General features: G+C 37.8%; 1 protein-coding gene across 1 annotated transcript in view; it reads right to left on the bottom strand.

Annotated features, from left to right (window-relative positions):
• Positions 1-9772: 9772 nt before the first annotated feature.
• The window catches only part of LOC137293750 (uncharacterized), a 92077-nt gene continuing 86095 nt past the window's right edge, over positions 9773-15754 (bottom strand). Inside the window, exon 11 of the mRNA XM_067824463.1 lies at positions 9773-12973. Coding sequence (XP_067680564.1) covers positions 12851-12973 — 123 coding nt within the window. The 3' untranslated portion in view covers positions 9773-12850. The remainder of the gene's footprint in view (positions 12974-15754) is intronic.

Below are 15754 nucleotides of genomic sequence, written 5' to 3'. Positions count from 1 at the left end.
TATTTTTACCATAATGTCATGGAGCGGTAGAGTGGCCTCGTGGTTAAGTCGTTCCCTCGTCATGCCAAAAAAGACGCGTTCGATTCCCCACATGGGTACAAAGCTCATTTTCCGGTGTCCCCCTCAATGTTATTGCTGGTTTATTGCTGGTTTAAGCGGCGTAACACTAAATGCACTCATAATGTCGAAAGACGAGAAGAAAGAACAGTAGCTGCAAATATAGTCTGAATGGAAAGCCATATCGGACAGTGCATCTTAGCTGCAGACAGGAGGAATGTCTGGAGTGCCATTCCGTAGACACTGCTGCAGCAGCACCAAAGACAGTGCTTAGTACCTCGTTGGATGAAGTTCCTAATTCTAAGATTTAAAAAACACTGCCTTTCGGCTTTGTGATATTGTTACCATATTAACTACGACAGTTTGCTCGACAATTAGCATAATGATATATCAACGTATTGTTCCATCCACTACGCGGCGGCAAAAATCTTTTTAAAAAGCCCACGATTTTCACATGGTCCGGAGAAAAAAATTCATTTTGAGCAAGTCCCTGATCGAAACAATCTTTTGACACACGACTGAAGTGTTTAGGACGTATTCTCTACATACGTTTGAGCTTTAGTTCTTTTCCATATGTAGGCATGTGTTGAGAGAAATATGTAAATAATTAAAGTACATCCCGGAGTCATCTGTTGTTGATGGCGGTTTACCTGTGGCTTGGAGGAGGTTCTGGAAGGACTTCCTTCCTGGAACAGAACGTCAATGCCTGCTTGCTGCCGAAGGAGTCGTGCTATCGGGTGGCTGACTGTTGGGACATACGGGTTAATTATCATGAAGGGTACTGACTGGCTGGGTAGTTTATCTCTAGGGTTGGGGTTGGATCTGATGATGTGGTTAACTAACTTCTAGCTGTACTTTATATAATGGAGGAAGACATGGCGGAGGTGATTTAGTTCAGTTTTTTGGGATTCCGTTGTCGAGCAGACCAAGGGATAAACCACCCCGTGGATCATCCATAGAAATTGTTGTATTTTATCTTTACAACGTTTAGAATCACTCTAAAGGAATCATGTAGATTGCTGAAAACATTCTGTCGCTGACCAGGGTTATGTATGTCACCGTATCCTAACTGCACAGATCGATGTTCATGATATCAGTCAGTGGTTACTTTGGTCCAAACACGATTTCTTTTTTATAAACCGGAATATTGCCAAGTGTGGCATTAAACAATAAACATAACCTAATTATTTTTTAAATATGAATTTGTACCACAAAGTTCGGATTTGAAAATAAACATATATTACTGAACTATGTAGAAATGTCATTATTTCATTAGTTTACAGGTTCAGTGTTATGCATGGTAACAATCTCTCATGTATGACAAGTATGACTATAAACATGCACGTGTTGTGAAAACACCCAACGTGTTTCCGGAATAATACATTGAGTTATCAGTGTGCGATTGATCAACTCTTCACTCGAGTTGAAAGTGACGATTGTTCATTCTGTCCGTTATAATCGGATTAAACGGTTGTCATGACTACAGTGTATGCAATAAGCATCGACGATCGTTGGGTCATCATCTTGAAGCCAACGTTGGATTTCAGTTATCAACCCATACTGCTTGACAGTCTTCCTGTACTACGCCCTGTTTCTTGATGCCGAGGTCACCCCATCTTATGGTTTTGGTGAAGGTCCAGGTACTGTTTAGTTGTCATGGAATCATAGAAGGAATATTGTCGCAATTACGCATTGTCGCCCTTTGGTTGAATAAAAAAAAATATTTTCGACAGAACGATAATGGGACAAATGACCAAAATATCTGATTGTTGCATTGTCGCAAGCTGGTTAATTTTGACACCCTTTGCTTGTTTTTGTGAGGGTGAAGCGATTCCGTATGTCAGAGGTAGGGCAATATTTATCTGATGGCCATCACGACGATTTAGCTATTGTTCCTGCATTTTAATTGTACAATTAATAAGTTATGAAAGCTTGTAAGTGATTAAACATTTTGAGATATCTGTTAGACACTTCCCATATGCATTTTAATAGTTTATGGCGGTGCAGAAATTCCTTTTATAATTATGGTGCAATTAGTTTTGCAGCTATATAAGATAATTATTGGCAACCTCGTATTCACGTAATTCAGTGTTTTGAAATCTCTTTTTTGTAAGAAATCTTTCAAAAGATTGCAGCATGTTGTTTTAAGCATTATAATGTATTGCCATTCGTAAAATATCATGAGCTAGTGTCATCACATTACGCTGTTGTTTTAGAACACAGTTGTACTTTGTAAGAGTCAGTGTAAACAGCGTCACCTGTCAGGACAATCTTGTACCTTTTCAAGGGCTTTTGAATTGACAGTAACTTTTCCGGGTTCTGAGTGTCAAGTTACGAAATTAACTTTCAGATATGGATTAATCTTACCTTGACCTTCGACAAACTCATCACAACCCCTTGTTAATTATCCATTCTTTGGTAAATTTGTGACCTGGGCAGAGATACGTGTTTCGCCATTTTAACTTTGTGACAGCCAGTCTATGTCGTAATGGAGTTACCGTTACGTTTGGCTCCGCTTAGTGTTTTTGTGAATAACGCATAGAGGAACCCAGAATTGTATTTAATGACGTGTTAGGTCACGTTTCAAAGCTAATGTTAATGATGGCAACGTGAACTATGTGATTTCCAACGTTGTATTCATGCGTAATGTTCAGCATAATTATTTATAAAGCTGTTTTCCATAAATATGACTTCCAGTGCCATTGTCAAATGATATAAGCGACTGGGTCATGTTGTTAAGCATCTTATGTGTCAGATGAACTCCGATTGCCTCCTGACATTACCTTGCCCTGAGCAGGTAGCAAGGACGTAGCAAGACGTAGAGAGTTGATCTATGATATTGGAAGGTATATATGGATTAATTCGACATAATTCATTGGTGGGTAACAATAGTCATTTTACTACTAGATTACCTCCAGAGATAACGCGCCTTCCTCTTTTGTTTCTCTCAAAAGAATAAGGACGTAATATATTGTAATTTGATTGGTCTAGAACTGACATGTGACCATGTTCTCATACATATACATACGATGCGATCCAATTGTGTCATTCTGACTTTAGGTCTACAGGTCAGCCTCAAACCAAGGGCAGATGATCAGCTCAAACGTTCCCTTTGTCTTTACATGGTTGTAATAGCTGATGCTATAAATGGACTGCACTTTTCGAGCAGAGACACAAATTATTATCTGAGTGACCATCGAGTTATTCAGATCACCAAATAATTAAGCAATCTGTATAAGTATGTAACAGTACACTACCTTTGAAGCCATAGGTGATATTTTTATTGCAATAACTCTGGTCCGTGCACATAAACCTTAAAGGTCACATGCAACCAAAAAAGCAAACACAATTAAAAGTTATCTGGACAGTTATCACTTATTCATGATATATAAAATGCATTGCTGATTAAGAAAAAAACCAAATAAACAGAATTATAAGCGTATAATCGCAAATCAAAAATGTAATATCTTGTACTTGAGTTTACCTCCCTTGAGGCGAAAGAGCCGCGATACTGAACCTAGTCAGAGCCGATGGGTGTGCCCTCAACTGTAACGAAACCTTTTCATTGGCCACTGGTTCATTTGCCGATACGCCTAGCCGGCTCTTTGTCTGTGTCTTATAAGCCCGATAGGTGTTAATTTCAAATTGTATGTGGTCAATGATTGAAATTGTGCATTGCACATTGTCATTAGCAGACAGGCAGGCAGACGTAGGTGTGAATAAACCAGACATTGAGTTTTCTTTGTGAGAGAGTGTGTTTATCACAGTCAACATGTTTTATGTAACGAGTAGATTACTTTCTTGTTTGTGTACACAACCAAGGTTGCGCAGCGCAGCATACTTGTTTAAGCCAGTTTTTCCCCCAGCGCTGGTGGGAAAGTAGTGAATCGTTTGAACTCCGATTTCGCGGGCTTTTTATCATCATGTTTTTTTTCAACTTTTAAGGTTGAATTGGCATTTTGGATGGTTTGTACATACCGAAAGGTATCAGAATCTACAAAGTTGTTTTTTCAAGCTTTAGAGTTAGGTACTAACTGAAAAAGAGCATTGAGCTAAAGTACATTTATACCCATAAATCAAAAGCTATTTATTTATTGAAAAGAAGTGTTTGACTCTTCCTGAAAACAAGACAGACAGGGTTTAATAAAAGTTAGAGACCCGGTCGCCACATTTATACTACCTTCGTAAGGGCAATCGTCTTCATTGTGGTAGGAGCACACCAATTCCCATTTCAACGCGTCAGACCTCATTTTAACGAGCAAAATCCGTCTCAAGACATTTTGAACTTGCACTAGACGTTATCCGGTTTGATACCCATTTGAACCATGACCCGATGCTGGTGGAACTGCTCGGGAAGACGCTGGTGAGGATGCTTGAGACCTTTGATCACTGTATGCCCCTAATCGTGATAAAGTGCTCGACAGGTAAGGTGACACAGCAATGTTTCCACAAGGAACTTTCGGAGTGAAACCTCTCTACATTATTGCCTTTAACTGCGATGCGCTTCACGCCCATTCATCTTAGCGTTGGGAATACCCAGCTTTCGAGCTGGTTTTTTTTGCATATTTTATTTGAAAGAAAAAACCCAAGGGATTGGAAACATGCTGACTGGACTTCTAAATGCTTCTCAGAACATGTACATACTTACACTGAGTACAACAGATCAATTGCCAATAAAGTAATAGAATGCATTGGTACCACACGTTTGCTCGTTGAACGTTATGAATATTTTCTCAAGTCATGTTAAATCTTTTTTAAAACTGGATGAAATGGTGCCCGGGGGAGATCACCTTTTTATTAGTTTCCGAGTCTACACTAATATTACCATATAATACCAAACTGGATGTCGTATCATGTTGATAAAGTTAGACTGAAAAGCGTAAGATATTATGCAGTGCTGCTCAGTTTACTTGGAAAGTGTTCGCGTTTATGACAATTCGTGTGGTTTCCCACATGTACATGCATGCATGTGCTCATTGGTGTACCACCTCTTTTATCTATGTTGAGACTATTTGTTACACTGGTGATGAGAAATTACTCAAAAACATTTGGAACATCGGGTAATTCTACTTTCACATTGAAGAAAAGCGTTTTTGGAAGTACCGATTGTATGTATGTATGTATGTATGTATGTATGTATGTATGTATGTATGTATGTATGTATGTATGTATGTATGTATGTAAATGACGCCAAAGGCTAGTATGTATTACAAGCCAATATGAAATTATATTTGTGTCTTTGGCACATGGTTTTATTAACATATATCGCAGCAATATGTATAATATTACAAATATGGCGTTATTACCAGGGGACTTGGAATTACATTAACAGTTGCAATGACATGTATAATCAGATATGTAAAAACTAGTCGATCCATCAGTTGAAGCTATATCACATTAAAGTGTTAATTAACCCTTCTTGCACAGCGCATACGTATAAAAACTGAATGATGGCATGGCATATTTACCTACTCAGGTAGGCTAACACTATGTATTATCTGATGTACAATGCAAAACCCCTTATATATTTCCTACAGTGAAAGCATCTGCCTTGAAGGCGTAATTGTTGGTTTCAGACTAAAGATTCTTTCATAGTGCTAAAAGGTGAATGTTTGCATTTAATGTTTTTCCCACAATAACTAGACGTGATAATAACGTCCGTAGTGTTCTACCTGACATGAATAAAATGATAAAAAATGAACTTGCATGGACTGGTGAATATGGGGTTTGTGTTTATAACTTCTACATGTCATATGGAGGGTTGTTTGCGCAACTCTGCACTACAAGTGAGATGATGCGTGTGATGCGTGCGTGTGTGTAGACACCTATTTTGATCTGGAGAGATAATCTGTGTACATGTACTTGGGGTTGGGATGAGATTGTCAGCAGCGTTATTCTTTAGAATATTAAAAATTGTGTTTAAAAATCATCATTACTCGCTAACCATAAATTATGAACGGTCCCTTAACTAAGAGTGGTATCCATACAATTGCTGGTCGTCTTGTAACCACAGTGAATCACTAGAACGGATGTGCTTATTTGACCGGCATTGAACCATATCAGATTTCAAAATACTTGCAGCTGAAATTAAACCTCCCAGTGAAATTGCTCTGTTCTGATTTTGCTAGTCGGGGCAGAAAATCCCATTCAAATGCAGTAGGAACCACATCAGACAGACAATAGAGGGGTCATTATCTCGACTGAGAAGTCTTCCCGTTTCATCACCGCCTGCCACTGCGAGACCACCAGATGATGCACTTATAATGCTTTGGTCTTCAATACGTAGATTCATTAGACTTTGTTAATAAGTTCCTCAGGTTACAAAACAATTAAACACAATTATTCCAGAAGTGCTATTGTCTACGCGGATATCTACAGATAATTAACTGAAACCAAGTGGAAACTCCTAAAGACAGTTTCAGTCGCAGAAATATGATGGAAACTAAGACTTGTTAGCTTCAGTTTTGTAAATTACGGAAACTCTCACATGTTTCCATATACTGAAACCCATCAGAAACCTACATTTCTCAGTATCCTTTAGGTTTCCGCAAAAACGGAAACTAGGTTATTTTTGCTGTGTATTACAACTATATACAACATAAACTATGTTATGTCATATGCTTTGGTACCATATTTTGTCTCTCAAAGGCATCACCAAAGTGACAACAGACTGATAGATGGATATTCTGCTGTCAATTATTGCAATAGATACAACTTTGTTTCCTAGTTTATGACCAATATGTAGTCATTAAATACTGTATCAACCATCAGAATATAGTACTTCGTACATAATCGGATCATTTGGACAAACAGTCTGAGTGGCACTGATCTCTGTTTGGAAAATAGTCGCCATATTGGCAGTCGCCATAACGACGCCTAACGTTCTTATTAGACAACGGACGAGAGGCGAGTCTGAAATTGGAATAAAGACAATTTGTGTGTATTTTTGCACACAGTAGTTTACTATCATTTTAGTCTCTATGATTACCAGTAACTGGTAGTTATTTTTAGGGTACATGTTAAAAATATCGTTAATGGCTCCGTTCATATAATGAGAAAATATAGGAGATACGTGATTCCTGCGTTTGTTCTAACATACAAGGGAACACTCGTAATGTCAAATATATACACACATTTTCAGGCGCTAGTTTCAGCTGTCACGGTACGAACACACAAGAGCGTAACCCTAAGCATTTGGAGTAACAAAACCAGTTTATCACATATAGATAGGTGAGCCTTTGACCCATTTGATATTAGAATTTCGCAGCTATGGATAACTTTGAAAGCTACAAAAAATCCAGATATGTCGAGATGGTTCATAATTGTCCTTCCCTGCGTTACATCATGCTGGTACACCTTGACCATACTGTGTCGATTACTTTATCCAGATATTGCGATGTTATACAGTTTAATGTGCACTATTATTATATTAAACCATGGATACAAGGAAGTCCTAATCCCAACATCTCAAGAGATGGTAACATCCAGATGCAGACTGTGAATGTTCCATTGGAACAGACATGACGTTACTTTGGAATCCCAGTACGTCATAATAACCTCGACGATATGCCCCTTGACACCCGATCTGCCTCTTCAGCAGAAAATGAACAAATTAACTAAATCTGTTCGGATACATATTGATTACCTTTCTTGTTGTACTAGTGGGTATCAGCATCGAAGCTGAACGAAGCATGACACTATCTCATTCATTTGACAATGGATTGGACTTCATCTAGTGTGAAAATGGACACAGGAAGGCCCCCAATGTTAATGTGGTCGTTAATGGATTTGTAATGCACATGTAGGTAGCGATTTGTTCCGTATTGTTTTCCAGGGTCTGTTGTCATACCTGACCTTATTCTCTACAACGCAGAATCGTTCAAGAGTTCTCAAAACATTTGTTGCAACTGCGCTTCCTTTATGTCCCATCAATGTCATTCAAAATCATTTTTTCCATATATTGATTGTTTAAATTCAAAGCGTTCCCATGCGAAAGCTTGTCTTTTTCGCTAAGGGCAATCCTGTCTTGGCGAGTTTGCATTTGTTCCGACAGTGATGACTGGCAGGGCGTGGACATCAATACAGTATGGCAGAAACTGTACCTATGATATCCTTTGATAGTCTACTTTAAGTCAGACAAGGCAGTTTGGTAATAAGTCATCCTGCTTTTTAAGAGATTTAATATCCACGACTCTGCAGTTATAGAGGTTTCATGCCTCGTTTCTGCCACTTCTGTTACTTTTTAATAAATGCTGACGTGTCATATTCCCACTTCGCCTAATGTGTCTGTGGAGGTGGAGATGGATTCGTTAGGTTGGTTCGTTATGCCAAAACCCTGGGGTCGATTCCCCAACATAGGGTGTAATGAGTTAATACCAGTCCTGAGCAACCTTCTTCAATTCTGCTAAATCTATACTCACTCACTGAAAAATGTGGACAGGGGATGGTTTAGTATACATTTCAATGTGTGTTTATACATTGTGCACTTTCTTATGTACGTCTGTTTGTTCATTGTACACTTTCTTGTACATATCTGTTCGACTATTGCACCTTTTCTTATACATATCTGCACATTATGTACACATCATTTTTAACATTGTACGCATTCTCTTTCACATCTACTTGTATATTGTACACTTTATTGTACACATCTGTACATTGTACAGGTTTATTTCTACACACATGTTACTACACTGTACACTTTCCTCTACACATTTGTTTGTACATTGTACAATTTCTTGTTTGCATCTTCATTGAAGGTCTAAGTTGTAACAACAGGTCTCATTCTCAAAGTCTATCTTGAAAATGCCATTGTGTTAAGCGTCCTGTAACAATGCCATGGCTACAGACCAAAGCTGCTACTATTACCGCAACTGCTGCAACGATCTGGGATCTCGGAACAGACTCTATAAAGGCGAAGCAGGTATACGTTGTGTTATGCTGTTTCTCTCTCACCTGTCTGTGGGTGTAGCTTGCCTTCGTAATCGTTGTTTCATTAACTGTGCTGGCTGTAGGTAACAGGTAATTGTATACAACAGTGGCATCTATAAAACCTCTGTACCTCTATGACTACTGTTCTACCCTTCGTGTACAATATGTTTACATCAACTGGGCATTAATATTTATGTGTCCGTGTACAACAGTGTTACATTCATTGTACGTGACAACAGCTGTTCCTATAGAGCAGTGTTATATCTATTGTATGTGACAATAGGTGTTCGTGTACAGCATTGTTACATGACAGTTTTATAAGCAACAGTATCTCATCGGCTGTGCTTATCCAAAGTGTTCATAACCAACATTATTCAACCAGCTTCACAAGGCTACACTTAGCTATAGAAACAGGACGACCAGATAAAAAATACAACATCCAAGCCTTTCTGAACGGGGTCGGTAACGACGCCATTGTTGAAACGTCTCCGATGAATGCAATTTCCCAAGAAATGACGTTTTTAACATATGAGTGAGGTCGTTTTGAACCAATCAAAGAATCTTTCATTGCAACTCATAATCAGATCTGAAAGCTGTAGAAATTAAATGCTTAAGCAACAGATCTGACTAAGACTCTAAGGTTGCCCGTGTATAAAGCCACCTTAGCACCTAGAAGATCGTAATTGCCTTAATCCAACATCCAATATGATCAAGTTACAGTGGTCGAAGTTCTTAGATCGTATTGGAGAAACGGGGTTTTGAACATAAATATGACAGAACAAACTTTACATGAATAGACTTTTATTCATCACAGATAAAATCTGTACAATATATATAAATCTCTAAAATTCTCAACATTGTATGAAACAATGGCTTTGTGTCCTACGTGCCAAAGGAATAGTTTGTTAATTGACAAAAATGTTTACATAACAGATGCGGAGTTAATGACAGTGCAGTGAAACAAGGAACTTCAGAGTAAATTAGGGAGTTGTGAATAGTGCTCAATAACAGGAACTTATTGCACAAACATTAGCAAAATTTGGAACAACATATCATCAATTTCATGTGTATACTGGTTGAAACATGTGTTAATGATTGTATTCTATATACAGTGTACTTTCTTGTTTCGACCTTTTGAGTTGTAATATCAAAGTAAAAACTGCATGCACATGCTCACTGATCCTATAGATTTGGTCATCTATTTTATGATAGGTTACATTACACTCTACTGGCACAAAGCTGACACTAACTGAACTTTTCTTGTGCATAAAGCAACAGTTTTTACTGGAAACAACAGATTTACTTTTCAGAACATATACAGTTTTGGACAAGTTTTTGGCAATCTGAAATACCAAGGCATTGTAAATACATAAACATATAGAGAATGTAATAATATTGATGTACAAAAGTATGAATGGAACTGAGTCGCAAAGATAACTTTTGTGACGTAAAATATGCATTATCTTTTCATTAATGTGTTCAGTCATCTTGACAACATCACGGTGAAATAAAGTCTTATTATGTTAAAGTCGAGTCTTGATTTAACGGACATGTATCGACTGGTGTTAAATATTAATGTATGTAAACAGAATGTCATCAGTTATGCAATACATTGGAGAAAATGCAAACGTAAGTTAGACATGGAATGGAATGAACCCTCAACATCATGAAACGTCATCATGAAAAAATAAAATGTCGAATTTTTATGAGAAAACGGACTACTATTTTAACATCGAATAACAAAAGTGGATGACAGTATGGCTTAAACTGTCTTTTAGCTATAACACAAAAGGCCATAGTGCGTTTATAAGCTTTTCACGTGTGAGGAAACGAATTCTGGTAAATATAAATAAGAACCAGCTCGGTGTTCGCGCAACTGCACTTTCAACATAGACTGTGTATAATCTGTATAAAAGTTCTGAGTAAGACTGGTTACCTGTAGAAGGTTTTCATGCTCTAAAGAGAAGGGCGCGTGTTGCCAAGTCTCTGAAGCCTGGTTAGAAACCACTATACCCTTTCTCATTGGATTCGCCAAAGTAGTTACGACATTCATCATTTAGGGCTTCTCTATCACATCGACCTGTGAGATCCACATTTGCAAATCTAAAAACAATTATTGTTATCTTTCTTTTTATTAATTTAAGCATATTTATACATGAATATCACTTTAGAATATATTATGCCACAGCTCTAGAAAACCATCTGCAGAATGTGTTCTAATGCACCACGTGAGTCTAGTCTCATAGAAATTTAACTGGGCCCTATGTAATATTTCACATTTGAAAAGCTTCGGAATAGAATATAACAAATAGAATTTATGGGTATGACACAACAAACAAAATATAATGTCTTGTATCCATGATTCATGAGACAAAACTACAAAACGGCACCATGAAATTTATAATTACATTCAGCAGAAGATCCATCGTTTCAATACTCGGTGTCAGATGCTTGAAACTATGTATGTGATATCTATGCAAAGGATACGACTTTCATTTTTTCACAATTGGAATTTGTTGGTGGCACGCTAAGAAAATTTCTTTCTGGAGCAATAAATATTTTACAGGATACTCCCAGGCTGTCCCCAACCCCTTGCTCCTCCCTCTCTGCCCTTTCAAGTGCGGGTCACCTATTGCCCTTCACCTAAACAAACTCTTTCGCTCTACAGGATATAGAAATACCACGTTGTATAACACTCCTTTGTTGTCAAATAAATTGCGAATCTCGAAAATATTTCGAATCAGTTTCCTTTTTTTAATGTTTATCGAATAACAGGTATGATTATGATACACATTGATATTTTTAGTGAAATATATGAATGTCTTACAGTCTCATAAAAGACAAAAGATGTTATTTCTCTTTTTTCATTAAAAGTAAGAATTCCATTGTAAACATGAGATATAAATATAATAGCTAGCAGCAATACCGACGTGCAGACAAAGCAGACTATTGCTTTGAGACACAATTCGTGTTCAGACAGTTGACCAGAGTGTTATTTACATGACATTAAGGTAATACATTTCAGCGCGACAGATATGTGTATGCATTGTATCAGACTATTTGGTCAATAGACCAGACAAAAGCACGCCTTCCAGACGCAATAAGTAACGGTGATGAGATCTAGGTTTATGATGCGTTTCACTGTGGCAGCAGACTCAAGTCTCTTGTTACAGAGGTGTATTTGTACAAAGCATCATGCATTACTATGAGGCTCCATATAGTGGTGGTCCACAATGTCATTACAACAAAAGAACATCAGTTATCAAACAGAACATTGAAAATCACTGTCATGGAAAAATGTTGAAATAAATATGGATATGAAAAGCGTAGCATAAAGTTTGCAGAGTTGTAAACATGTGACGAATAGCTTACGATGGTGTTCCATCAGGAATAGGGCGTTCTTGAGACACAAGTACGACCGAGGATACTAGGCGCAAACATATATGAACTTAAAACCTGATACTGACAGAACAGAGGTTCAAGAGGATATGGGTATTGCCAACGACACCCGGAAAACAGAGGAAAGATTATTAATATTAATACGACGAAGGAATGAATGCAACGGTGTTTATCAGAAGACATGTTGGAGGATAGAAATGCAATTGAAGCAGATCTGATAAGAAGACTTTCTGATGAAACGTCCATCTTCTGAAGTCCTAATCCAGAATCCACAGGAAGCCATCATTCTTGTGACTTATCACCTTCACATCACACCAGCAAGGTCGATATCAACACGATATGTTCAATAATTCAGGGTTTTGGTGAAATATAGTATCAAGATACGTGTGGACATTATACAAATACTGACATTTACAGGGGGTTACAGTCACATGATCAGCAGGTTGTCATGGAAACAGTAGTGTCAAGAACATATTTTCCCAGTTTTGATGATGGGATGCCAGTAGTCCGCAGAGCGATGTGGGTGTTCCATGATCTCATACCAGTGCTCTAGCTGCTCGCCATGACTGTACCAACCAAGGTCAACCTGAAAATGTCAAGGTCAGAATGTAACGGAAGAAGGTACACATTGGATTATTGATATTTGGGGGGAATGGGGTTGGAAAATGTTACAACAGCGATTACAAACCGAGTTTTGTTCACTGGTGTCCACAGGCCATATATCCCCATACAAGAATCTAATATGAATTCGTTTAGTTTGTTTGTCTCTCTTATAACTCCACATTAATATTCCAATGATATGATGGTGATCGAGTCTGACAGGAAAAACAGGATTCAACCGCATGAGCATCGATCTCCACAGTTAGGATATAATGACATGTCACCCACGTCTCAAAGCCTGATCACCCCGATCCCGTTAGTCGCCTCTTGCAACTAGCATGAGTGAGCGAAGACCAGTTCTGCACTCGTAATTATATATGTTTCAATGTGAGAGACGTGTAATATTTCACAAGCAATCACAAACATGCAGATTATTTTGAAACCTGTGAAAGTTTGCCAGTTGCTCGCATAACTCTTCCATTCAAAGGATTAACAAATTGCTTTCATATCGGTGTCAGTTCCACAACCAAGTACCTGATTGAAACCTGATTTTCTGCACACAGACAGAAATAATTTCGATCAATTCTCCAAGTGTCCATTCAATCACTATAATGTTGCAAATTTATTTTAGACACTATCATATATCAGGTCACAACGCCAGAACAAATACTCATTTCATTGTTGTCCAAAATCAATACTGTTGTCGTATACAGCTTTATCTCATGAACATTTTAATGTGTGGCAAAGTATGTTAGATTGAATAACTATCTTTCCAACTTAACGACCTCATCGGCTTACACTTGCAAGCTGAAAAAAAACAGTTTTTCAACATGAAACCTTTTGTGATGATAAAATTCCTTCTTCGATCTAATGGTATCACGCCATCCATCAAATTTACCGCTTATATATTGATTTCCCTGTCGTCAAAACCATCCGCCCATGCTACAAAACACGTGGAGCATACTATTTGCAAGTCTTCAGACCAAACTTTATATTCCCAGGTACTTAATCTGTCAATAGCGCATCAGTAGTTAATAACCATCATAGAACACGTGTGTCACTTCTTTTTAATCCTGCGTTATCTGACATACCTACTTCAACCTCGCGCCTTGCAATCATACATTGATACCATCACACTGCTTCCTATTAAGGTTGCTATAAATATAATATTTTTCTAGACTTTTTTCATTTCTCTTTCATCCTCCAGAAGAGCTTTTAACACGATAATATATAGTTATTTGCATCCTAACTATACTCAAACATGAAATATTACTGTAAAAGTCGTTCGTCTACAGGAAACCTCTACATAGGAAACTCGCTTAATAATGGTTCGTGGTTATTATAATCTCAGCGCGGTGGTGCAAGCATCACCCTTGTTTGCTACTTCGTATCTCACTACAAAACTAGTGTTACTGACGGCGTGTAATCACTGGATCTCGTTTCAGGACAAATCTAATATCCTCGCCGGAATATAACGGGAAAGGCTCTCATGGCCATAATTTGATTAGTATATTTCATTGGCATGAAAAGGATCCAAGAGCCTTGCTTCATCCCTGAAATAGTCTCAAGTTGACAAGTAAGGGTTTTTAGTAGGTCGATGATTGCTTTCAATCATTGCGTAACGTGACGTCCGCTGGTTACAGCTTGCCTTTGCTTCAAGACATCATATCAACATGCACGTTGACAAAACGTCATATTTGCACGGAAGGCAATCCTGAAATAGCATTTCGTATGTCCATGAGGGCTTCTTATCTCTTAATTGACTTAGGACTGAACAGTTCCGCGTTAAAGTGATTGTGAATGAAGGGAATGAAGCGCAATGGCTGCTTCTACAGGTGATAACGCGTTGTTAAGAGGTAATATGTTGTCATGGTCAGGGTCTGAGATGACACAGACCGTTGCTGAAACTTGGGAACATGACAGCTGGCCTTTGTAATGACTGATCTATCCACATGGCAGGTAGCCCAACTTGCTCAACTGTTGCTAGCAATTAGAATTAACGGTTCGTTTAAATAATGTTCAGTGAAATAGAAAAACAGTTGAGTATAAATTATATTCACTTCCGCATTTCTAAAGAAAGAACCACTTCCTTCACATTTTTAACCTGAAACAAATATATTTCCCTTGGTATTTCATTACATCAATATAACTGCGTTCTAAGTCCAAAGCTGGTTGAAGGTCCTGGTTCTGGTTCGAATCCGAAACTACAATGTACCCGTTTCTGTTTCTCCCGCTTTGATAACGGTGGAATATTGTAATTTCCTGAAAGCGACATTAAAAGAAATTAATCATAACCAATGTGATGTCATTAAACGTCATAACATTATTTTATAGTGTCATTTCTTTTAAGGCCAACATTTATACGCTGCAGATCGTATAAAACAAGGGGTAATGAGTTTCACAGTTTTCGTGGGTCTGGCGTACTTTGCCTGACTACTTTGACACATTGTCATAGATAAGGTTAGCATCGGACTGTTAAATTAATAATCTGTTTAAACTGACACGAGGCATAAAGGAAATAATTTGTAGAAAACGAATAAATTCCCTTTAAGACAAAGTATTTTAAAACTAATTTTATTCAAGACATGATTTAAAAGGGCTATTCAGAGCACAAGACAGACCTTCCACGCACTTGTAAAACATGAGTGAATAAAAACCATTTAAATATTCCGCCATATTTAAGCCCACCCGACCAGAATGCACAATTCGTAGTTAACAAAGCCAATAAAGATGTTATTTCAGCTTCATGACTGACTTGTAAGACATT

Source organism: Haliotis asinina, chromosome 8 (assembly GCF_037392515.1).
Source record: "Haliotis asinina isolate JCU_RB_2024 chromosome 8, JCU_Hal_asi_v2, whole genome shotgun sequence".
NCBI lineage: Eukaryota > Metazoa > Mollusca > Gastropoda > Lepetellida > Haliotidae > Haliotis > Haliotis asinina.
The sequence above is the reverse complement of the archived record's forward strand: the minus strand, read 5'-3'. Positions and strand labels throughout refer to the sequence as shown.